The 26,735-nt window shown below is 43.5% G+C and overlaps 1 protein-coding gene across 3 annotated transcripts in view; it reads left to right on the top strand.

The window, feature by feature from the left end:
- Nucleotides 1–26,735, top strand: part of ALPL (alkaline phosphatase, biomineralization associated) — a 312,269-nt gene that overhangs the window by 141,250 nt on the left and 144,284 nt on the right. For all 3 annotated transcript variants that reach the window (XM_085608992.1, XM_085608990.1, XM_085608991.1), the window contains exon 5: nt 14,117–14,291. In XM_085608992.1, the coding sequence (XP_085465118.1) occupies nt 14,117–14,291 (175 nt within the window). The remainder of the gene's footprint in view (nt 1–14,116; nt 14,292–26,735) is intronic.

Below are 26,735 nucleotides of genomic sequence, written 5' to 3' on the forward strand. Positions count from 1 at the left end.
AATTGTGACTTAAAATCCAACTTTACCATAAAAGAGGATTTTAAATTACAATTCATTTGAGACTGAACAGCATATTTCTATCTGCTCCCAATCTAAAGTTAGTACTTATTAAATATAATAAGTTAACACAGTGTTGGGCAATTGAAGTTATAGACCTTATAGTAGTGATAAACGACTTTGGGAGTTTTTCACTACCAGGACATATAAAACTTTAACCCATATGGCATACTTTTTTAAATGATATGCACCCTGCTAAGTAGTGATTTCTAAGTATTGAAAAGGAAGGCGTAGGCCTGGCAAAAGGTTTATTTTTCCAGGTCGAAATGGCAGCTTAAAACTGCACAACAATCTGCAATGGCATATCTGAAACATGTTTTAAGTGATACTTTAGTATGTGGCACAATGAGTGCTGCAGGTTCACTAGTTGCGTTTAATTTCCAGGCTCTAGGTACATGTGGTGCCACACACCCAAGATGCTCAAGAAGATCTTTAATTGGCTCTCCACCAACACTCACAAAACCGTCACCAAATCCTTCATCACCAGCAACCTGGACTATGGAAATGCACTCTATGCTGTAATCAACGTTCAGATGGCCAGAAGACTCCAGACCATACAAAACCCAGTGGCTACGTTCACCCTCAACTTCCTACCCTACACTCAAATCACTCCGCACCTCAAAGAGCTCCACTGGCTCCCAGTCCACAAACAAGCAGTCTTCAAATTCCTCACGCACACATTGGAAGCCTGACACAACATTGGCCCACATACCTCAACAACCTCATAACCTTCCAAAATCCTAGCAGACACCTCAGCCGGGCTCCAGTTTGCAAACCCCCCACCACCCACAATATACACAGAGCCATAATCAGCAGTTGTACCTTCTACCTCTCCTCGAATGACCTTCTCCTGCACATCAGAGCCTCCATCTCAGTTCTTGAATTTCGCAAGGGACTTAAGACCTGGCTCTCCACCTAGGCCTGTCCCTGGCATAGCCCATACCGTTCTTGCTTCATGTCTAGGATACCCTCCCGGGTGAATTGTGTACTGTACAAATCCACAAAACATAAAATAACCTATACCAGGGACTTAGCAGTAAGTTAAAAGTGCCAATCAGGTGTAGGCTATATTACCATGTTTTAGGGAGAGAGCACAAGTACTTTAGCACTGGTTAGCAGTGGTAGAGTGCACAGAGTCCTAAAGCAAGCAAAAACGAATTCAGCAAAACAGGAGGGGTGAAAGCAAAACTTTGGCGGTACACAGCCCATGCCCGTCTCTCTGAGAGTGGGAGCAGGGCTACATATTAAAAAAGGCATGCAAACACAGAACAGAGCTATTCATTAGTGCAACGAAGCTAAACCTTGAATAATAAAAAGAAACAATTGAGGCTACTTTTTCTGCTGAGGCAGACAGTATGAGACGGAAGCTTCATTTCGATCATGGCACAAATTGGCAGCATGTAGTAGAGTGGAATTATGTGGCACGATGTGGAACTCTGTTGTGAATTGCGTATATGTGGCGTGTAGTGGAATTGTGTTGTGTAGTTGAATAATGTGGTTTGGTGTGGAATTACGTGGTGTGGAATGGCATTTTGTGGAGTTGAATTGTGTGGCATGGAACTGTGTGGCATTGAGTGAAATTATATTGAGTGGAATTATGTGACATGGTGTGGAGTGTATTATGTGGCTTCAGTGTATTTAAGTGGTATCGAGTACAGTGTAATTAGGTCGAGTTTAATTGTGTTGTTGAGTGGTATTATGTGGAGTGTAAATATGTTGCGTATTGTTATACAGTGGGCTGGTTGAATCATGGTTGTATTGTTGTGTTGCTGGCACCCAAGTCAATACCACAGTGTGAAAGGCTGTAATAAGGTAGGAGTATGAGCTGCTCTGCATGTCTGCAGTACAAAAGAGGTTGGCCACCATCTGTATAGTCTAGCCACAGAAGGGTAATTTTGTTTTAAAGAGAAACACCTTCTTAACACAAGGAGGAAAGTGAATTGTTTTAAATCATGACGGAAATGCAACGTGCTTTCAGTCATCAAACCGGATCTTATGAAATTTCCAAGCCAGACCGGCTTGAGATTTCATTGACATTATAAATGTCTAATGTAGTTTACAGGATGTGTAACTAGGAGGTAAAGATGATAAAACATGTACTATCAAACAGAAGAAGCTAGAATGTGCCGACAAATTGGCTCCATGTCATTGGGACCACTGTTCCATTGCTGGAATTTGATTTGATAAATCTGTGAAGTCTGGGGGTTGTAGTCTTAATGCATTTTATTTGAGCCAATTGTGTTAGCACATGTGATAACAATAAAATTGTAAAACTATCTGTAAAAGCAAAGTCCAGAAACGTAAAACTGGTGTACAGATGACATGGGACAAATCTTATCATATTTGGGTTCTCTTAAAACTCTTAATGACCATAGATGGTATGGTGTGATGTCATTGTATCCACGCAAGAGAACACGCACCCTGTGTTATCACATTACATTGAATTTTTGGCCACGCTTGATAGAGCTTTTCTGCTCGATCCAAAGTCCTGGACTGAACTTTTTTACACCAGTGCTTCCCTAACATAATTTTACATACTCTTCCAGAAATGTCACAACAAAATTATGTCATCTCATATAACCCACTCATTATCCCATATATGCATGACCATAAACGGCAGACTCAGCATCTTGTTTTCCACATAGTATCAAAGTGTTCCATTGGATCTAGGATGAAGGTTAACCCAGAGGGAGGGAACATAAGTACTTGTACGGGAAAGAGAATTGGATTAACAGCAGTCAATGCATGTACACACATAGGAGCAATGTTAATAATAGTATGCTTGCGAGTGGAGGCTGGCTTGTCAGTAGAAAGTAGGGACGCCCTTTCACCAAACGAAAAAAGGGCATCAAAGCAGTCTTGTTTGCCGATTAACCGATGGGAGTGGGGTCCATGCTACCTTTTGTCCCAACAAGGGGTTGCTCACCACCACCCAGATGACGCACACCCACCGCTGAATTCCAACAGTGCTCCTCAGGATTTACAATGCACCTTATAAACTTGCCAGGTAAAATATTCCTGTAAGTACCGCCCTCAAAATGAAACACAAGTCAGAAGTGCTTCTGGAGTATGCTGGAATTGGTGCTCGTATAAAAAAAACAGAAATAGCGCCCACAAATGAAATTCACTTAATGCCAGACCGTCTGACGACATGTGTGAAAGTTCGATTTAAATTTAAAAAAAAGTTTGTGCAGGCGGGGGTGCATACCAAATGTTCAATTTTGCCCATTTGTGTAAGGTGCTCCACAGCACAAAGAAAACTTAGCAGCATCTGGCAGAAACCTGAAACACACTAGCGCATGGGGTGAAGTGCTCAAAAACAGGAACAAAGCTCGGAGCGACATCTGTTACAGCAAATGTGATGATAAAACAGGAACAGAGTATACTGAAAATCATGCTGCAAACCTCAGCCCAGTGTCCAATGGGAATACTACTTGTCCTGGCACACACCCTTGAATTGACACAATGTACCACACACAGAAACACAATCGCCTGGCTTATGCTAGTTTGATTTTATTTGTTTGATTTTATCTTTAAACGTAGAGGCAGGGAGCAGCAGAGGGGAACAGCGTCCCAACAGCGATTTTAGAAGGGTGTTGGGGGTGGGAAAACAAGGCACAGGAAATACGCCTAACATAAATTAAAGAACAGTGTCCCACGAACTGCGAGTGGAAGCGCTGCGCTGAAGCAAGCAGCACCCACTTCTCATTGCACACAGTTCACCTCCTTGGGCATCTTCTGCCTGCTTGCGCTCCTTTCCCTTTAGGTTTGGCTAAATTTGGAGAGCCAGAAACGTCACTGCTGTTTCCCCTACCTCCTGCTTGGGAGCCTCGCTGAGACCTGCGGGTGGAGAGAAAAAACAGCAGCGATCTCGGAAGCGGAGGGGGTGGGCAAACAAGGCAGAGAGAGACAATCTGAACATAAATTAAAGAACAGCGTCCCGAGAATGGTGTGCGGGCGCTGGGAAGATTAAACCAGTGGTGCGCGTGCACCACATAGGAGCGGGGGGGGGGACGGAGCCTGTTGTCTGTGACGCACGCTGATGCACGTCTTCGACACGGACGGGAATGAGCGGAGCAAAGGCGGGACATGCGCCCGCCTTTGCCCAATTCCATGCCGTTAAAAAAAAAAAATCACGCTAAAGCCAATGGCGGGTGGCGAAAGCCTGCTCACACACACGAGTGTGTGAGCATCTTTCAGAACCCCCTTACAAGAGGTCTACGCACTGCAACGCTAGGCGCGAGACCTAAAAAGGCATGCAAACACAGAACAGAGCTATTCATTAGTGCAACGAAGCTGAACCTTGAATAATAAAAAGAAACAATTGAGGCTACTTTTTCTGCTGAGGCAGACAGTATGAGACGGCAGCTTCATTTCGATCATGGCACATATTGGCAGCTAAGTGCAAAATGGTGCCGCAAATGCTAACTTAAGCATAATGTTAAAAGGAGGAGTCGACCGGAAGTATTTTCCAGTCCAATAGACTTTCCAGTCCAACATTGACACCTGTTTGCAAATACAAACTCTTTTCAATCCAACCTGCTAGAGTGAGGAATACCACTACTGAATGAATGCACAGTATGTGAATTCGTAAAAGATTCACGTTACAAAATGACTTTGTTACTTATCAGTGGGAGTAGTTCTGCAGCTTGAAGATTTTTCTGGATTCACATGCAATCTGTCTGCTACTGCAGAAAAGAACATGAATTTGTAAACGGGGTGGAGGGAGGGTACATCAACACACAGAAGAGGAAGCCAAAACTACATGAGGACCTCCAAAGGAAAAAAACATTGATAATACATCGGTTTCGCCTATATGATGAGTAATAATCACCGCCAGAATGAAGGAAAGAGCTCACAGGAGTGTAGAGAATGTGGCGCTGTGGCCAGCACTGCTGACTCGAGAGCTGGGGATATCGGTTCAAGTCTCAGCTGCACAACATCCTGTGATTCTGGGCAATTCACCTAATCTCTCCAGGTGATTAGTTGCGCTATATAGATATGCTGCAAGACGTAAAAGCAGAAAGAGGCAAGTCTTTATGAAAAAATTGTTCCACCAAAGTGGATGATAGCAGTATTTCGGCTATGGGGAACTGATAGGAGAAGCAGAGGAGGAACAAGCATTGATAACAGCAAGAAAATATGCTCGGTTCAAATCTTGGCTGCACAGCATCCTGTGATTCTGGGCAAATCAATTAGGACCAGATGCACAACCATTTTTTGCGGTTGCAAAAGGGTATTCATTGTTCAACCCTTTTGCGACCGCAAACATGGTGGTGGTATGTCCCAATGCTATTTTGCGAGTCACAGCCTTGCTAAATTGCGTTTGCGACTCGCTATTAGGAAGCGGCGTGCCGCGGGTGCCCCTTCCTAATGGTATGTACCATTGTTTTGCGACCGCATTTGCAAAACACTCGCAGTTTACCACCTACTTGAAGTAGGTGGTAAACCGTTCGTAAACGGGAAGGAGTCCCCAGGGGACCACTTCCCCTTTGTGAATGGGTGCGTACATATTTTTTAAGAGGAGGCAGTGGTCCAAGGGACCACTGCCTACCCTTAAAAAATGAAAATATTAATTTTTCATTTTTAAATATTACGAGTCGCAAAGCGACGCAATTTGCGAGTCGCAATTTGCAAGCGTCGTACATCTGGCCCAAGATCTCTCCAGGTGATAAGTTGCGCTATATAGATCTGCTGCAAGACAATCCAGCATTTGCAATGCAATCAGTCTCGCCTTTCGGACCTTATATGTATTTAGTAGTGCACAACAATCATAAAAGGACTTACCGGGATCAGCAGAGCCCTCAGCAGCAGCGCTGGTGGTCGGCACTGGTTGACCAGCTTCTCCCAGACCCTCAGAAACGTCCCTCTTCTTGACCTTGGGTGCTGAGGAAAGAAATTAAGAAGATAAATAACAAGCATTTGCAATGCAATCGCCTTCCGGACCTTATATGTATGTAGCTATGCAGCACATTAGCCTGGGTGCTGAAACATCTACTGTTCTTTAACATGGAGGGAAAGTAAGCACCAAACTGCGTGACACGCTGAACACATGGAGAGAAATATTGCCTTTCAGCTGGAAATGGTATAGTCCAAAGCTCTGTTATTAATATAAAATCAGGGCCTTCGGTGGAAATACAAGATTTGAAAAAAATATTATTGTCTACGGGTGCTCATGCAAGACAATTTCTATTGACTGGAATCTAGAGAATGCTAAATGGATTCTGGTATTTTACAGACCTCTGCTGGTCGTTTTCTATCAAGAAAGTTAAATAGAGGCAGTTGCCCCCCAAAAAAACAAAGACCCTAAGCAGAAAGCAATTCTGGTATCTTACTGACCTTTGCTGGTCGTTTTCTATTAAGACAGTTAAATAGAGACAGTTGAACAGAAAAGAAAAGTCCCTATGCGGAAGCAGACCAGTCCTAGGGCTGATCTCCAGAGCCCATAAAGTGCATACTCATATAAGTATATGCTAAAGTATATACAAGAAGTCTCGAATGCTCGACCTAAAAAGTAGAAAGAGGCAAGTCTTATGAAAAATTTGTTCCACCAAAGTGGATGTTAACAGTATTTTGGCTATGGGAAACTGATAAGAGAAGCGGATGAGGAACAAGCATTGGTAAATGCAAGAAAATATGCTACAGCCAAGAGAAATGAAGGAAAAGTAAGTGGCAAGCACAGGAGCCAATGAAAAGCCAGGAAAGAGAGGGGGTGGGATGTGTGCCCCTTTTAAGTTGATATTAAAAACAATAGATTTCACACTGTGCAGGCAAAACCTAAAAAGGAATCTGAAGATGCGGTCCACGCAGAGGAGCTTTTGGTGCATATGTCTGACGTTATCCGTGGAGGGACCTAACGCCAAATGTTCAATGACTCGATAAGGTCACAAACAAAAAAAGACGATTAGAGACAATTCCAGCCCCAACCACTAGATGACAGAAAAATTTATAGATAATGAATCCTGAAAATTCTTCAAGCTGCCAAAGGTGCTCCTACAGGTAATTAACTGTTTTGTTTAGGCAGTGAAAGAGGAGGTCGTTGGTGGAACAATGTCCGTATTCTCTGAAATTCTTGGGTTATTATTAAAGGGGTTCTCACAAAAAATCACATTATGAAGCAAAGATTCCATAGGAGTTCTGTAGAGTGCAAGGAGCGGGGTTGAATGTTTTAACCAGAAAATCAGACCACAAATTGAAAATATGTGTAGACCTCAGTGCGTTAAATATGCATAATCCCCCTAAGCCTAACATTAATGAATTTGTTTTTAGTTTGGAAGTGGTCAGTGGTTCTCCACCCTTGATTTAACACTCTGCGTATCACTAAGCCTTACTGACTCCAGAATCAAAACATCTCACTGCTTTCCTGACTCCATTTGGCCCATACCAGTTACGGAGGATGCTTTTTGACTTGGCCTTAGTATATCAAAGGCCATGTTTCTCATTGTTAGAGACATTGAAATGTATATGAAGTGCTTCCAAGATTATGTTTTGTTTTTCCGAGTCAGAGGAAGAACATAGGGAGCACATGAAGGAGGTGTGAAAATATCTGAAATAGAAGTATTTTGCCATCAGGAGTGAAAAGTGCAAGCTGTTCCAGAAAAAGTGGAATATTTGGGACATAGAGGCTAGAGGAAGAGCAGCCAAAGGCCTGATTGTTGAAGCTATTCAGAATGCATCACCTACTGACAACTAACCCTGGGCGTAGTACTACGCTACGCACGTGAAGCGAGCATAGTTTGCGCCTCTACGCACTACGCGAATTGCACGTAGCACAGTGCAAAAACGCGTAGCGGGCATTTCTTGCTTGCTCGCGGCCCTCAACGTCAAGTTGGGCACCACGAGCGAGCAAAATCTACATTCCGTCGAAAATAAACCTCCCGGTGAGATTCTCAATGCGGGGAGGTCAGGTTTATTATTGCGAGTGGTTGTGTATGCTCGCGACCGCTCGCGATGAGATACTACCAGTCCGCGTTGAGAAAGCTGCCGCTCGAGTACAAATCTACTGGAGCAGCAGAAAACGACTGCTTGCACTGTGCAAGATGCCGTTTGCAATGATTGCACAGTGCGAACAAGCATCCGGCACTGTGCAATCAGTGCGAACAGCATTTCCCTACCGCACTACACAGTTCGCATAGCTACGCGTAGCGTGCATAGTGCACTTCGCGTAGCTACGCATAGCGCTACTATGCAAACTACGTCCAGGGTTACTGACAACGAGGAACATGCTGTAATTTTCTGGATTATATGAGCGCTACAGTAGATCTCTAATTAGCTTTGTAGGAACAATGGACCCTATGAGATAATTTTTAAGGAAATTAGCTTTGTTTCCTTGCACAAATGTAGGCTCTTGAAAAAATCAGACATTATTTATGCGCCAACTTGCAAACATTTCTTAGTGAGCAAAGAAGATGTGATAACAGTTGACACCAGTTCATATGGGCTAGGAACAGTTCTCTCTCAGAGAGCTGGGAAACCGGAATGGAAAGTGCCATTTGCATCTGAAACATTGAATGCCACAGAGCAGAGCTATGCTGTGATTTCGAAGGAACTGGTAGGCTGTGTGTGGGCTGTTGAGCACTTCTATGATTATATGTAGGGCAATCATTAGTTTCTGCGTACTGACCTTCAAATCTCCCATAGGCATCCTGTCCGCAGGAGGATGTTGGAATGCCAATGCCCAGATTGTGAAGTAACTTCCACATTGCAGGTGTATTGTTTTCTTGTAGAGTATATACCAGGAAAATTCAGAGTGACTGCCGATTGTCTGTTAGGGTTAACCTTAGATGAAGATAGTAGGTAGATAGAAGGTAGTGACATTATGAATAAGATCAACTAAGATATGGAAGTTATGGCTCCTTTTGGAGAGATCATTTCTCCTGTTGTGAAAGTTATTTCTTATAAACAATTGAAAGAGTTTAAAAAGAATGATGATTTGAATATCTGTGCAAAGGAATGGGTAGTGAAAGCTAGACAGAGTGCATGAATAGTCCTCCAGAGACATTATCATACTGGAATTGGGCCATTGACCTGGAGGTGGAAGGAATTTTACTATTCAAAGCAGGTAAATTTGTGCCTTCTATAGCCATTTGCAGTAAAGTGTTGCTCATGAAGGGCACCCATGATTACCTTCCATGAAAAGAAGATTGAGAGAGCACCTTTGGTGTCCAGGTCTGGATCTAATGGCAACTTACTGAGCTTTGAAATTATTGATGTGATATACTACTTCAATTTATGTACCAGGCAGGTTGTTTTTATGTGTGACTTCTGGATAAAATGGCAGAAGGTGGAAGAGAGAATGCGTGTAGTGCGGTAATAGTGATAGAATGCTTAAAGCCAGGCCGACTCCTCTCACTCATGCTTTTTGCCAGGGTGACGCTGGAAAGAGGTTGCCTTTGATATTTTGGAATCAGTAAAATGATCAAGTAGAGAGGTTCAATTGTGTTCTTAAGAAGGATTGGACCGCTTGGTCGCACACTTATGGGCATGGATGGAAAGAGCATGTTCTCATTAAGATTTAGTTATATTGTGTCACACCGAATACCCTCACTGAGGTGAGTAACCTTCTGATAGCTCAAGGACATAGAACCTGTCACTAATGCGAACCCATGGGGGTTTAAGGAGGAGATTGGTCCGAAAGGAGTTACACATTGTTACTGTGGACAGATAGATTCTAAAGTGGCAATTAAATAAGAGAATATCAAGAAAGGCATTACCAAGGAGAGCATATGTAGTTTCAGATTTCAAAGAAGGAGATTTGGTGGAAATTCTCAAGAACTGCATAGTGTTGGTAATTGTAATTGTATTTATATAGCGTTTACTACCCCTAACGAGGCGTCAAAGTGCTTTTCAGTGAGCAGCACGCTACTCTGGAACCCAAAAGCATTATTGGTGAATTAGTGTAGGGAAATATGAGTATAGTATTAGTATTAATATTAGTATTAGTATTAGTATGGGGAGGTACGAGTTAATTTGAGCGGAGGACATGTGAGTCTGTTAATTGGGTTTAATAGAGTAATGGAGGGATAGAAGAGAGAAGAAAAACAAAAGTGTTAATTGGGAGATTGTAGTAGTAAGTTGAGATCTGAGATGAGAAAAGGAGAGATGGAGGAGGGAAGAGCCTGTGGAAAGGGATTAGGGAGAAGGAGAATCGGAGTAGAAAACGAGGTTTGAGATGAGTCAAAGGAGAGATAACATGAGGGAGAATTTAGTAGGGTTGTTTGTGAGTTCCTGGTAGTAAACTGATGTTTGGGGTGAGCCAGGAGGTGTAGAGGAGGGAGGAGTCTAGGAAGGGTTTGGGCTGAGAGAGAGTGAAGATATAGGATACATTGATAGAGGTGTTGGCTGATGGTAGGACAGAGAAAAGATTTCGACAGAGTAATTATTTTCGTGTACAATAGGACTAAAGTAAAAAATAGATACATGAATACATAGTAAGGAAATATATGTGTAAGGAATATAATATATTGAGTTGTGTGAGTTATTGGTTTTGTGAAGAAGTGAGAGGAGATATTGATGTAGTGGTTTTCTGTGAAAGATTTGTATGTGCAGTACTTCTGGTGAGTGGTATTTGAATAGTACAGAGGTGGTGATGTGTTCTGGAGAAAAGTATGTGGGGTGAAAGAGGGGATAGACATGAGTTGTGAGTGTGTGTAGTAATGAAGTCCAGTACCCGAGATGTACTTTAGGCAGATTTATTAAGTTGTAGATACAAGTTGTAGAGTTCATGTGAAACAGCCCCACCAGGAGTAGTCTGCCTGCTGCTCAGCCCATAATCCAACTGTCACACTAGGTTCTCAGGCACCCAAACATTCCATTTATCATCACCACACCAACATTCCATGCAGCACATTCACACTGGCTGAGCAGCTAGGGAGAAAGTTACAAGATAATTACAATACAGGTTACTACAGTGTTTGTGTTAGATTTGACCACTGGAATAGGTATTGTGTGTGGTGTATAAGGATTGTATGATTGTGTGTAATTGGTAAAAGAGTTTGGGGGAGTCACAAGGTCCTGCTGTATCTGATGCGGCAAGTGGAATAAGACACAGGACACAGTTGTAGACTTGACTGGGAAGTATGTTAGCGATTAAATATGGTTATATTGTGTCACCCACATACCCTCACTGATGTGAACCCCTTCCACTGGTTAAAAGGCAGTAAATGTGTCACTATGTTGAACCCACAGTGGTTTAAGAAGGAGATTGGTTCCAAAAGAGTTGCAAGATGTGACTGTGGACAGATGGCTTTCAAACAAGAGAGGATCAAGCACAGGCATGAGGAAAACAAGTTGTGGTTTCAGATTTCAAGGAAGGGGACTGATTCAGACTTCCTAAGCCTGGTTGGGTCACCAAAGGCTTTGCAAGTTTGGCAACCTGATTAAACTGTGAAGTGAAGTTCTCACAGTGTGATGACTCAAGATGGACATGTTTGGAATGTCATGCTGGTTGTGAAGTGTAAAGTAACTCATTGGTCAGGTGAGAGTTATTTGATGAAAGTAGGTATCTAGTTGTGTCCCTCTCAGTATTTGCCTAGAGTGGAGAGTGGGGCTTCTCAGAGGTTCGAGTGTACTTTGTTGTGTGCCTTTCTATTGAGTTGGGTGGGTGTGTTGATTATTGTGTGTGTATTGATCCTTCAGAGCCTGATACTGTTGCTGCAAAGGGGAAATTTAATGGCAGAGTTGAAACTCCTTCTGTAAAACTTAGCAGGTGATAAACTTCCCATACACAGTATTTGCTGTCCTTCCAAATGTTTTATTCTGGATCATCTTATTTTTACATATTACATTGTGTATGATTTAATTATTTGGTGTTCCCTTCCTTGGCCTGTCTTATGTGCCTTTTGTTTCTATAACAAAGGGATAGGTGTGTTGTATCTTCCTTCCTCACTATTATGTTGTATCCAAACACTGCTCATACTGTGTGGGCCTTTGTTGATGAGATTCGATTGTGGAGAGTGTGCACCGTCAGTTGGGCACTGTGCTGAATACAGGACACATACCTAACTATTTCCTTGTTATATTACCCTGCTCTGCATTTTGGGAGCAGGACAAGGCTGCCAAGCAAAATATGCACCTTCCCAAAAGTGGTAAAACCTGGTCCAACTTGTGTGTAAAGATGTACTAACTGTGAAGGCATAGGCTGCTGCCCCACTTCCAAGGACTGTAGTCCCAGTCTAGCACTTTGAAGAATTACAGCTCCCATAACCTGCCTGGTCCTTGCTGTGGTGCCTTCTACCTCATCAAGTCAAGCATCCTTTAGATAGGGTGCTGTTAGCAGGATCAGTGCCATCCACTCGGAATCTTTAGAACCGGAAGATATCTTCAACTTTAAATAGCTATTACTTCATGTCCATAACTCATTTATAGACCCCTGTCTCCTGGCCGCTGGGGTAGTATTTTATTCCAAGTACGGACCCCCCTAACTTTGCTCATAATGATCAACTTTGCAGTGAAGGGCGTCAGATCTTCCTAACTTCAGGAGTTAATAATCCACTTAAAGTGCAAGCTGTGCTAAAACAGCGTCATGGTGGAGGAACCTGACCCACATTGGTTAATATTACATTTAAAGCTTGACCCCTGCTAACGAATGTTTCTAGGTGGCTGGCACAGACCTATATAAACTTGAAAGTTAATAATCTGGCCAACACATGGACTCCTTTCCCACAAATTATATATTGATTCATCACAGTGTCACACATTTTTCTGTCGGTTGTAGTTAATAGTATATTACATAGTCTGTGGCAGAGAAATTTAAAACCATGTGCTCAATCAATGTCGCTGAATTATATAAGGTGCTGTCAAGTGGCCTTATGTTTGCAGTCATATACCTTTGACCACAGGATATGTAAGTTGGAAGCAGTGTGGCTGGATGGGAAGGTAATTACTTTCACAACTCCCTTCTGTGGCAGGGTCCTTCCACAGCCAGTTGGACACCACCTTTGTGACACAAACCCCTATTGTAAAGTCTTTTATATACAATCTGTAATGTTAGCTGAACCCACCTCGCAGGAGTGGGACAAAAGGGATTGCAATCCCAGAGTCCTCCTGACATTTACTGTCTCCCAGCAGAGTAAATAGTCTTATTATGCAGGATCCCTTCTGGGTCAGGATCTTGATTCGCATTCTAGAAGACCCTAGCAGTGTGACAGGTGTTGATACGTGTGTAATGCGTGCATTAGGTAAAGAGACTTTCAGACAACTGACCTACCCTTCCCATGTGTAAGAAAAATCTATTCTTGTTAAAGGTTTTATTTCTCGGTGGACAATGTTTTTCATAACTGTGCAATACAATATCTGAATTCCAAACCTACTACCCCCTCCTTGGGTAAGCCTCGACTGCCTGGCGTTACTACATTGGAGAGTCAAGCGTACAAAGGGAGTAACTTTTATTCAATTGAAAGCAGTTGTACCTGAGATTGCGGAACATTAGTGGTAAATGACATCACTACTACAGATACTTCCTATTCATCACTGACAGCTCGAGGACCAAGAGAAACTACACCTCGGAAGCTAGTAACTAGAGTAGTATTATTGTACTACAGAAAGCTCAGTTCTTTCAGGGAACTTAAAACATCATTTTTGCCTTTGAAGCTTTGAGATATTTCTGTGCTCTCCCTGTTACTGTAAATAGATTGATCAGGTCTGCCATTTATCAGGTGTATTCCTTGACTCAGGGTCCTATTCCAGCATAGTCTCAAGACACGTTCACCAGGCAAATGGAATCCTCTTGGACTTGGGCGCAACAGGGTCCATTTTACCAATACATGTATGTCTGTGACTTGGGCTCACACGTTCAGGCAAAATTATTATCTTCAGGTGGACATTTACCTATAGGTCTAATATCCTACATGGATTTGATAAGTAATTTTTTTATGTGTTGAAATTAATTTAAAAAGAGTTGTAGCGTCTTTGATTTTGGTGTTTTATGTGTTGCTCTGACATGGCCGGATGCCTAGTACTCATCAGTTTATAGCTCAGACCCATAAATGTCTTCTTAATGTGATGCATTGTTGGGAAGCTGAAAGCTGTGCTTATAACCCTTGCTTGTGTTTTCTTATAGACATACAACACTAATGCTCAGGTGCCTGACAGTGCAGGTACAGCTACTGCCTATCTCTGTGGAGTGAAAGCTAATGAAGGTACGGTGGGGGTGAATGCTGCTGCCGTCCGGGGTTGGTGCAATACCACCCAGGGCAATGAAGTGGATTCCATTCTGAAGTGGGCGAAGGCTGAAGGTGAGTGCATGGGAGAGGATGCCTCTTGGTGCACCAACTTTTTAGCCATCTTTAACTGTGGATGTTCAGCATAGTAAAACATGAATCTAATAGGGGCAACCTCTTACAGTAAGATACTAAAATACTGGCTCTGTATGGCTGCACACAAATCTGCATTTAGTTAGTTGCTGTCCCAAGGAGCATCAACATTAATGTACATAGTAGCCTGAGCAAGTCTTCCTTTCAGATCACAATCCAACCAGGGATAGCATTGCTAGATACCTGACTTTTAGTAATTACTGGCAGTGGTAGGTTATTCTACACCTGCCAATCAAAGCTTTCTGTCAAGGTCATTCTGATCTGGACCACAGGCTGGGATTTCAGCCATATTTCAAATCTGTGTGATGATATATATGATTACTGCACAACTGTAACCCTTTGTAGCTGAGGTTCTGCACATGAGCAACACCATGAATATCCTTTTAGATAATTTACATCTCATTGACACATGGATCCAATTAATCTGTACTGTCTTCTGATCTCTGTTTGGTATTTACATTTTTGTAATTAGACTTGGAATGGGCAATTTAGAACCTGATCAAGCAGTATCCGATGGTAAACAAGTTGAATTAAAGCTCATTCTCACAGCTTTCAGGTTTTGGAATTCTTGGGTCCTTATGATGTTGGTTTTAGAAGTCAACTTCCATCAGCCTTTTGAAGTGGCATCTGCTTAATCAGTGTGAGGTCTTTACTTGGTGTCTCAGAGAAGTCAGCAGTGATTGGGAATTGGCTGTAACAAATTTACTAGTGGTGTTCTGGGGCCACAATACAGTGAACTGTTAACACTTAGCTTTCTCAAGCTTGTTGGTTGGAGCAGTCAAAGGCATACTCATGGAGGTGGTGTGAGGTTAGACACTCTGAATTCAATTCACACATTATCAACACTCAGTAAGGGAAATATCCAGCCTGTTCTTTAATTTCAAAAGGCAAAAGGTTTTAAGAACAATAATATACACTTTTAGTTAGGAAACAAAATGTAAACCTGAAGTCTTTAGCACCTTCCTAGTGAGAGATCGACCCCACCATTAACATAGCTCTGACCCATTGAGTGCTATAGTAACTGTTACCATTTGACAGTACGGCCTATGTCAGTTTATTGTAGATGTTTGCGACCACCTTGTGACACTCCGGGGTGTAATAGAAGCCACAACTAACAATCACTTTCCAGCATTTTGGGGACTGAAATACAGTAGGAGATGCCACTTTAGTGGTTAAAACATGTTTCTTAGGGGTTCATCTGCAGTCATATGATTTTGATGTTTTTTTTAATAAGGTTTCAGTATGCGCTCAGGATTATTTTGTTGTAGCGGTTAGTAAACCTCAGATGTACTGACCAGAGTACCTGTGGACACACTGCCCAAAGAATTAAGTGCCCATCCCAACTTCGAAGGACAACAATCTCTTTTGGGTACTTCGTTGTGGTATCAAGTAAGGTGACTGGGTCTTTGTATCCTATCCCTGGTGCTGGAGAACAGTAACTGGAGCCCACAGTCTAGTAGCTACTGTACTTCTACTTGTGGACGGTAACTGGTCAGGCTGTCCGTTCACTCTGGGTGTTCCTAAGGGTGTTTATCTGTTTCAGGGGGTTTGAATCAGTTTGGTCACAGTTTTCTAGTGGCAGAAGAATCCACTATGGTCACTGATGATGCCAAGACAAAGCCGCCAAGTAAGTTGACTTGATCTGTTTAGTTTATGTGGGGTCTAAAATAATATTTTCCAAACTGCTTGGTCCAGAGTGGAAAATCCTATTGTTCTGGTATCAGTGATCTACTGTAGCCCCAACTAGGCCCTTGGTTCAGGTGGGAAAGCTGAGAATATCTAAGACCTTGGGGCAACCTGAGATTATGACACAGGTGTCCAATGTCATTGGTATTTCCAGGGCTGAGGCATGCTCTCCTTTGGCATTGGTTGAAGTGTTGACAAAGCAATGGTGGAGATCTTCTTTCATGGCCAGCTGTCTGGGACTACCTTTAGCAGGTGCAGTCCATTGGGTGGTCCCACCCAGGTCCCTACAGTAACACTGAGCCTTGCTCTCAGCTGGATGCTTGCCACTCCTTGTAGTTGCAGTCCAGTAGCTCAAAACAATAGGCAGGTCTTCTTCTCCACACTGGTCAGCAGCAACACTGCTTCCAGATTCTGCCCAGACTTTCTCTCAGTCTAGAATTGGAAGAATGGCAACCAAACTGTATTGTATTACTGGATCTTCCATTCCTTAGAGCTACATTGGTGCTGCTCTTTGAATGCAGAGATAAACATGAAAATACTGGATAGGCAAAAAGGTCCATACTCATAATCCCTTGCTTGTCAGGTATTGCCAATCAGGTTGTCTGCGCCTCCAGATGTGAGAGTGCATGACCTTAGTGTGGTCAGCTCACAGCCAGATCATGCATCACTTCAGCATTTTCTGGGCTGGCTGGACCTGCCTCAGGTCAAACGTGTATTGGCCTTAGGCAGGAGTCCACATGTTAAAGAATTCAGAATTAGGCAGGAACTGGAGTTGTAGTGAGAGTCACACGAGCTGTGGAATTGCAGCTATCCTCTAGAGGCTGGTGTTCTTCCTGGCCCCACCTACAGAGCCAGATAGTTTTGGGAATGAGACCAAGAGAATGTGTACATATAGGGTTACAATAGCAACACATAACCCCCAAAAATATAATGGGGAGTTAACTTGAGGCTACGGGGTCTCTAGGGTGAGCTGGCCTCCAAATATACTATATACACACAGTTATAGCTACCCTAAAGTTATGGTCAATTACGTTACATTATCATGTCCCTAATAGTACTGCTTAGTAGGAGTGCTGGGCAATTCAAAAGTTGTGAAAGGCTGTCCTCCCACACCACCAGGTGTCATGCTTCACCATAGGCAGCCCTCGCTCTATAAAGACCTGGTTTGGTAGTGAATGGGCCTACAACTGAAGACAGGGAGGCACTTCTAATTATTTTAGTGGGGCCACGCGTGAATAGTGAATTTAAAAACCAATGTAATACCCCAAGTTGCATTTAATCATAGGGTGTAATACTAGGTATTAAAATCTGGAATGTGGGGATTAGGAGAACTATTACCCCATCACCACTATTACCGTTTGGACATGTTTCTGTCTATGGCTCTAATGAGTCCGCAGCATTCTTCAGGATGAAAGACGGGCTCCTTATATAGCAATATAATACTATATATTGCCTCCTTGTTAGGGCAATCTATGTCTGCCTCTAACCTAACGTGTGGTTCTTAGATACCCCAATGTGGGGTCTTCAATGCCCCATGGGAGGAAGGTTCTAGGGACCCCAGTAGTCACACTTGCCTCAGGTGCGTCCCTTGTCATTCACCTAGACACCGCTCCTTCTCCCCGACAGTGTATATAGGGTTGCAACCTTTCTATGAAAAAGATACCAATCATATGTTTACGTTTTACTGATTTGGAACAGCCAACAGGTGGTAGGTAAAAATTATTGTGAAGTCATCATGATTATTTTGTAACACGCCAGTTATCCCTCTGCTTGCTAATAATTATTCTGAAACGATTTAGACAGCTATCAAATACTTTTGAGCTGGTTTCTATATGTGTTTGCTGTTTTGCATTTAAGTTTTAGAAGGGAAAACATAAGAGCTTTCAGTGCTTTTCCCAATATCCTTACTAGCTTGTACTTAGAAATACATGTCAGATTGGGATAAAAGGGCTTGGTGGCAACCCTATGAATATGTAAGCACACAGGCCCATGACGGACCCTGAACAACATCACACAAAGCAGACCACAATCTCAAGTCTCTCACACACTGAGAGTCCAATGAACTCCACTATTCATATGCCAAGGCACACATGTAAATTCACACATGCACCAACATTCACATGCATACAAGTATGGACTCCATTTAGAGAAGACTGAACAGATTCTACATGGAGGAAGCTGGGAGTCTGTCCCTCCAAAGATTTTCAGGCCATGGACCTCTGACCCCCTACAATAGACTCAGCTGTGACTGCTGTCAGTCTCTCATAGCCTGGGTTAAGGGGCGCTGCAAACACTTCACAAAGAAGTGTGTACTTTGGTTGCCGTTTCAACAGAAATCTCTCAGCTTGATGTCTCACAAGAATTTAACAGAGTTGCCTCAGCGGGCAGGTGTGATCATCTGGCATGCACTCAAAAATGTGTGAGAAAACCTGGCATGCACTTAAGAATGTGGTTGTAGAACATTTGGATGTTATGTGTTCACTGCATCTTATAAAGAGCAGCCAGTACTGTTTGAAGCTTGTGGAGACCTTAAGTGGATAAGACGTCTAAAGAATAAATCACAAAAGGTCCTGTTTTAACACTTTGGCTGATGCTGTCTTTCTGAAGTATTATTAAAGAATTTAACACTGTCAACGAGGGATAAAGAAACCTAACTTTTAAGAAAGAAATCTGGAGAAAATCCCAAATACCTGATACATCAATACTCAGACAATAAAGGAGAAGAAACTGAAACATGCCAAGGATTATTTTCCTACAAGTTGATCTGTCTGGTGAACATGAGATATCACAAGTTTTTTCCTCATTTCCGTTGTGCATACCGATCAAAGTTACAACTTTGCACAGGAACACAATTTTTCAGTGGCTTTTACAGCAGGAGGACCTTATGCATTAATCTACAATGGTTCAGCACCCAATTTACACATTGCGGGATGCTGTGCATGTAGAAACGTGGAAATCTGTCATTCAACCATAGGACATTACTAATTGGAGTTGAATCACCAATTCGAATACTGGGTATGATGACATTGTTCAGATGTTCTTGAACCACGGATTTCACACAACAGTTATTGAATCTTACACAGTCTTTGAGAGGATAAACAGCTGGTTTTACATTCAAACCATGTACAAAAGGATAGATGCAACAGTAATTTTTATCTAAGCTGAGAAGGAATCTGCTTAGAGCCCTGAAGAAGTCCGTGAGGACGAAAAGCGTTGGCTACAGTTCTTAATCGAATGTTAAAAAGAATAAAGGATTATAAATTCAATATGCTTAATGTATATTGTGTACTGAAAGACATGTATTGTGTGTGCTAATTATCTGTAGTGAATTTGCTGAACTCCTATCCAACACTAGTTATTTGATTCACATATCTTAAGGTGCTGAACCATTGTAGAATGCTTCCAAAATGTGGGAGTTTTTCCCTTTTGTGAGTTTATGGGGGTTGAGCTTCCGGTTCTGTGCACTAAAGTAAGCATTTAACTGTCCCTACTGTGAGGTAGTGTGTTCATTATTGCCTCAATCCCCTTTATAGCTAAACGGTTTCAGGACTTTATGCATTACATTGAAACATTTTGGTACATACAGTACAGTACTCTCATTGTTCCTTAATAGGTTGCAGCATTAAAGTAGAACGCCGGTGAATGATGATTCTGGGTAGCACAGTCTCATGAAGGACAAAGTTTGTGTGCGTGGTGGAATGTGCCCCCATGAGGCAAATGCAGGGCGTAATCTGAAAGAAAGTAATATCTGTGTGAGGTGAGCACAATATGTCAAAAGGACATATGATGTCATTGTTTGACATGCTATGTCATAATATGACTTTCAGAAGAACAGAATAGAATTGATGCACAGATAATATAGAACGGAGAATCTATGAATATTAGCAACTAGGAAATTGGACAGTTAGGGCCAAATTACGAGTCTGGTGGTCAGAGGACCGCCAGACCTTTGGTGGCTGTTGATCCACTGCCGCACTGGCGGTCCGACCGCCCAATTACAACTTGGGCGGTTGGACCGTAATTGGACCCCCAGCCCTGTCGGTGGCCCGGCGGTCAGGGGCTATCTAATATGCAGGTGATGCCACTGCGGCACCGCCATGCATATTACAAGTTTCAGGACAGCCAGCGGTTTCATGGAGGTCTTTCCTGGCTGGCTGTGTTGAAACAAAGGGGGCCCTACCCCCTGTGCCCCCTCAGCCTGGGGATGCATGCAGAGGGGCACAAAATGTGGCACCCTGTGTGCATGCACCCAGGTTCCTGCATGACATGGACTTTGCCTTTGAAAGACGCTCAGCAGCAGGACTGTCATGCCACCCCCCTGCCAGACCACAAAACTGGTCGTAATCTGATGGGCCGGCAGCAGCGACCTTCTGTGGAGCAGTGGTGTGACCACCGCTCAGCCAAAAGTCGTAGTTTGGCCCTTAGTGTCTCAGTTCGAAAAACGTGGCGCTCCCAGTTAGGATGAAAGCCTCTCTCCCAAAAACAATGTACCTGGGATTATAATGCAGAAACTCCCACCTGCTCGCTAGCATTTATGAGAGAGATTATTCTTAGGTGTAAATGATCATACACTGGTGAGTGGATCACAAACACAGCTGAAGGCATTGACTCAGAAGTTGCTTGACTTATGTGTAATCAGTATCTAACCATACTTACCTCTAAATTCTGAATAGTTGTATGAATGTAAGTCCTGTTTAGTCAATGTATGTTGTGAGTAACCATACTCACCTTTGTTTTACTTCATCATATGTAGGTGACTGCATGAGAACAATAAAGTATAATAGTTTAGTTTGGTTTGTGACTACATCATTTAGTTTTCTTGTAGTGGATGTCATATTTGACTTGTTTTACGTATTAGCGGGCTTCCTAATCTTGGTTGACATTGAATGTGCTGTATAGTTGAGAAACATGCAAAATGTTACAACTCTGCATTTTGTTCTCACTTTACCAGAACCCATAATGATATGGGCAAAGTCGAAGAAAGTATTCAGTCAATATCTCAGAGCACATAGTATTTCTCCGAATGCTGCGAGGAAAACCTCTATACTTCTACTTTGTCTGGGAGCAGAAGGACATCCCCCAGACTTGAGTAATGAGTCAGCCTATCATAATGAGTACGACATTTATATAAAAGACTTGAAAAAAAGAAAAGGGTTCAATTTATGTTGGGTTGCAACATTGAAAAGTTGAGAGATGAGTTATGGCAAAAAGATTAAATAGATCTCACTGAAGTATTGTTTCTAGCGAAAAGAAAATTGAGCATGAATTAGACCAAAAGAGATAATGAGCATGGTAAAAGAGTACAGAGAATAAAAATGAAAACGTCTATTAAAAGCAAAAGAACAGAAGGTACAAATAAATGTTGTAGGTGTGGGGGTACTGCACACTTTGCCAATAACAAAAGAATGTCCAGCTTGGCATCAAGCAAAGACGTATAGAACAAAGGGGTATAAAGAAAGAATCAGACACTGAAATTAAGAAAGAGACCACTTCTAATGATTTTGATTGAGGAGCAATTGTAAAGCAAATAGGTGGTGGAAACAGAAACAAACCCATAGAAGCAGTGAAAGTTTCAGGTGCAGGTGTAAAAATGCTTTTTGATTCTGGTGCTAAGATAACTGTAGGACCAAAGAGGCTTACCACAAGAAGTTGAGCAGGACCACCATACTCGTCAAACCAGATATATGGCCATTAGCATATACGGACAAACCTATAAAACTAGAAAGGTATTTTAATCGTGAGCTAGAATACATTGGGAAATATTACAAAGTTAGGGACCCAAAAGGGCTCTAGAAGGGTAGAGAGGTTCACACAAAAGAGGTAGGAAGGGACATATCCTCCCTATTATGTATATCCAAAAGAAACTTAGTATCCCTTCTAGAAAAACAGCATTTTTTTCAAAGGTTAAAGGGAACAAGGGGGGATTGGTTCTCTCTTAAGTGAAAAAGACCCAGAGAGTTCCTATGTCCAATCTATAACCAACCCACTATTGTGGGTGGGAAGGGAAAGAAACCGTTTTCTTAATATAGCGAGGACAAGCAGGGGAGCAGAGCACAAAGTAGGTTGTAGCAGGGATGGACCGTTGACAAATGTGTGACTACAAGGCCTCTCCCTCATGCCCCCATTGGGAGCTGACGCCCTGTTAACGTGGGGTAATTCCTCTTAAGAAACAGCGGCAAGTATTAGACTTGTTCTAATAAAATTATTTAATGTGCCACATGCAAATTGCATTCCCATTGTGCACTCACGTCTTTGGGGGGAAGTGATTTCATTGCATCCCACCCTGACGAAAGTCCAGGACCATTTTCTAGGCCACTAGACAGGGCTGAAACATGTTGGTGTCTAGTTTAAGGTCGTAGGACCATTACATCTGAATACCCTATTATAGTGTTTTTACCTTACCTCCCAATCCACTAATAAAGGGTACTTTAGGAGTTCGTGAGGAACATTAGGCCCGATTCACAAAAGTAGTCTGAGACAAAATCCTAGCTTTAGGTCTTTCGGTATTCACAAAGGGCATTTAGGAGTAGTAAAGTTGGGATTCCTAACTTTACTACTGTTAAATGCCCTTTGTGAATACCGAAAGTCTTAAAGTTAGGATTTTGTCTCAGATTACTTTTGTGAATTGGGCCCTTTATGTTTAATGTTATGCTCTCATACACCTTTTTAGGTCTCGCACATGCGCTGCTCTGCTAGGCTTCTAGTTAGGACTTTAAATTCGGACCACACGCTCATGCGTGTGCTTTTTTTTCATCACCCGCTATTGGCCTTTGCGTGCGGCTTTCTAAGAAAGACAGCACGCAATTGGCCAAAGGCGGGTGCATGTCCCGCCGTCTCTCTCCCCTGGCCTAGGGAGCTCGGGAGCGAGCAGCAGCGCCATCTGTTTCCATTTATCGGGCCCGCGTCACGCAGTAGCGTTAATTGGAAACAGATGTCGGTCGCCCTGGCCCTGGTGCACTTTTGCTCCAAACGCGGCGCTTTCATTTTCACCGCCGACCTGGCATGCGCGACCGCGCTTGTTGTCTTATTCTTGCTACCGCCCAGTTGTTGTGAAAAACAAATACTTCGGGCGAACTGTCGCTGTTAAGTTAGTAATTGTAATTCATTTTCACGCAGGATAAACGAGTGTTAACAATATAGAATAAGATTACAAAGACAGCGGGTGCATTTAAAGAAAGCAGCACCCCCTGGCCGTGTGTTTACAGTGCAGAGTTATCTGGTGCTGCATCTCACCGGTGCCAGGTCTCCGAGGAGGCGCAGACACCGCCCTGTTCCTCACGAGACTGGCGCACACCCAGCGCTGGGGCTTCCAGTGAACCTTCCACGGGAGCACCCGAGGGAGCCGCTCGTGTTCGAGGAGACAGACTGACGAAGGACTCTGAACTCCTACCTGCCGCAGTGAGTGGTATATGCTGTAAACCCTCCCCAAACCACCCTGTCAGCGCTCTCAGGTTTCCCAGGCCCATGTGTGAGCAACTCGTCCAGTCCGCAATTTGTTTATATGTAGTCCGAATAAGTATTGGGATCAGCAAAACTACAAGTCCCACAGTGCAAAGAAAAACCCAATCAGTTGATCACTGTTTGCCCTGAGAACCTTAAGAGATTTTAGGCCTCGTTGTTCAAGGATCCGCCGGAGAAAGACAAAACAACTAACACCCACTTCAATGAACAGCGTGATATGTTATGTTAGTGATATGTTGTCAGGGCTCCCTGTTCCCATTGTTATTGGGGGTGTTCGTGCAATTAGTTTATTCGAAGCCAACAAGACTTCGACACCCAGAATGCATTATGGGTCTGAACACACAAAGACCTCAGTTAGAGATGGCGGAAGTCAACCCTACAAGTTATCACCAAATGTGCCTGTGGTTTGTGTCCTGCCGGCATCACTCAGGAGTACGCTCTACGGGCCTCGAGTCTGAACAAGTCACATTTTCGCAAATATGTAGGAAAATATTTACCGGTCTTCAGAGGCCTTATCAATATATGCGGTTCCTTCGAAGAGTGTAGTAGAACTCGACTTTTAGGAAAAAGTTGTTACTGATGCTGAGTGAATGCTTTGAAGAAAAGAAAGATGAGTCTTTCAGTTTGGACTTCTTGTATAGTTGCAAGAGGAGGGTGTCTGTTAGTCCAGAGTCCACGTGGCCTACTACTCAGTATCGGCCACATAGTGTGGTTTGATTAGGTCTATTGAGACAAATCTTTTCTCCTTTTTACCGGCAAGAGGTGGCAGAAGTACTGTTGTTGTTCCTTCAACTGCCAGGACAGGTACAGGCCTTCTGTATGATGACCCAAATTCCTTTTTGTCCGCTATTTTCTCTCTGACCACACGTCCCTCCTTCTCATTAAATATTAGTTTTTTCAAAAGGCCATGCCCCGGGGGATGGGGTCCCCAGGGCCAAAAGTGGCCCAAGGAATGGGGACCACGCGGCCCGCCTTCCCTAGAAATAAATTTTAAAAAGGAGGCCATGTCCTGCGGGATGGGGTCCCCGGGCCTGGATTGGCCCAGGGAAGGGGGGCCACGCGGCCCCTTTACCTATAAATACATTTTTTTAAAAGGAGGCCATGCCCCGGGGGATGGGGTCCCCGGGGCCGAAATTGGCCTCGGAAGGGGGGGCCATGCGGCCCCCTTCTAATTTTTTTTTTTAAATAAAAAAGGGGTCAGGCCCTGGGAGATGGGGTCCCCAGGGCCACAAAAGTGCTAAAAGAAGGGGGGCCACACAGCCCCCTTCTAAAAAAAAAAAAAAAAAAGCTGGCATCTTGCCAGACCCCCAGCCCCCTCCCTGCACCACTGTGCATACGCGCCCCCCCCTAGCGCGTTGTAAGTTGGGAATTAATTCCCTTAATTACTGAGGGTCCCTGGGGGCCAACTAGCCCACCAGATACCTTCAGTAAGCACCACACAGCTGGATTGCTGAGAGGTGGTCCGAGGCCACGCCCCTCTTTACACCACTCTGCACACGCGCCACTTGGCGCACACTGCTGGTGGAGCGATGAGGTCCTCTCTTGTCCTGAGGACCTCAGGACACAAGTGGACTTCATCCCCCGAGGAACAGTGCGCCACGAGTCGTGTTTGCAGAGTCGTCTAAAAAGGGGACATGGCCTTTGAGCACACTCAGCAATCTAGCTATATGGGGCTTACTGGAGGTAACAGGTGGGCTAGTTGGCCCACAGGGACCCTAAGTATTCAAGGGGACTTAATCCTCCAACTTAGAACATGCCAGGAGGGGTGTTTGCAGAGTGGTGGAGAAAGGGGACATGGCCTGTGTCCAGCTATCAGCAATCCCACTATCTGGGACATACTAGAGGTATCAGGTAGGCTATTTGGCCCCTTAGGAACCCCAGCAGCGAAGGGGACTTCAATCCCCTTCCAACAGCGTGCCAAGAAGTGTTTTTGCAGAGTGGTGGGGAAAGGGGGCGTGGCCTGCTATGACAACTTAGCAATCCTGCTGTGTGGGACTTACTGGAGGTAATAGGAGGAGTAGTTGGACCCCAAGGATGTCCTTGGGGACAAACTACCCCTCTTGTTGCCTCCAGTAAGTCCCACACAGTGGGTTTGCTAAAACGACTTTGGAGGCCATGCCCCCCTTTCTCCACCACTCTGCAAATGCACCTCCTGGCAGAGTACGGGATGGGGGAAGAAGTCCAATTCACTCCTGAGGGTCTTTGGGGGCCAAAAAGCCTTCCTGGTACCTCCTGTAAGTCCTACGCAGTGGAATTCCTGAGCGCTGGTCGGAGGCCCAGCACCCTTTCTCCGCCACTCTGCAAACATGTCTACTAGTTAAAGAAGTGAGTTAGAGCTATTGGCAATGTAAATGTAAAAGTTTTTAAATGTTTTTCAGAGTGGAGTGTATGTACGTTGTCTGTAGTGAAATTATGTGGTAAGTTGTGCAGTGAAATTATGTGGATAGAAAGTATGTGGTATTTATTTTATAAGAATTATGTAGAGTGGGATTATTTGTTATAGAGAGTAATTATGTTGTATGGTAGTCTATGTTGTGGAGTGGTAATGTCAGTTTTAGTCTTCCTCTTTTCCATAGAAGCTCAACTATGAACTCAATGAGACAAAAAAAGAAGGAATCACTGAGGAGCACTTCTGGACCTAGTCAGAGTTATGAGCAGGGCCACTGGAATTATGCGACTGTTTGGCTGCACTGACTTTCGCACAAATATACATTTTCCGCATTAGCCACATAATTCATCATCTGCTCCCTAATCTGCAGATTTGAACAAAAAAAGCCTTGCTTTTAGCTCAAATGGCTCTAACGTTACCAAAAATGCAGCGACAAGTGTTACAGCGTGGTGGAAGGTCCTTTGCAAACCTAGAATGGTCACCTGTTACTTATTGCTAAATGTGAGTGTTGCTTCTTTCTAAAGCTCTGTTGCTTCTTTCAACAATTCTCTTGCCTCTTTCTGCACTTCTCTTCCTTCTTTCTGCACCCCTCCTGCCTCTTTCTGTACCTCTCTTGCCTCTTTCTGCACCTCTCTTGCCTCTTTCTGCACTTCAATTGCTTCTTTCTGCACCTTTTTTGCCTCTTTTGGCACCTCTGTTGCTTCTTTCTGTACCCCTCCTGCCTCTTTCTGCACCTCTACGTTAGAGGTAGTTTTAATCCCCCTGCCCTATTATGTACTAGGGACTTACAGGGGAGGTCATGCTAATCACAGTACCCCACCTCTCTTGCC

The sequence above is a fragment of the Triturus cristatus genome, chromosome 1_2 (genome assembly GCF_964204655.1).
Source record: "Triturus cristatus chromosome 1_2, aTriCri1.1, whole genome shotgun sequence".
Lineage (NCBI taxonomy): Eukaryota > Metazoa > Chordata > Amphibia > Caudata > Salamandridae > Triturus > Triturus cristatus.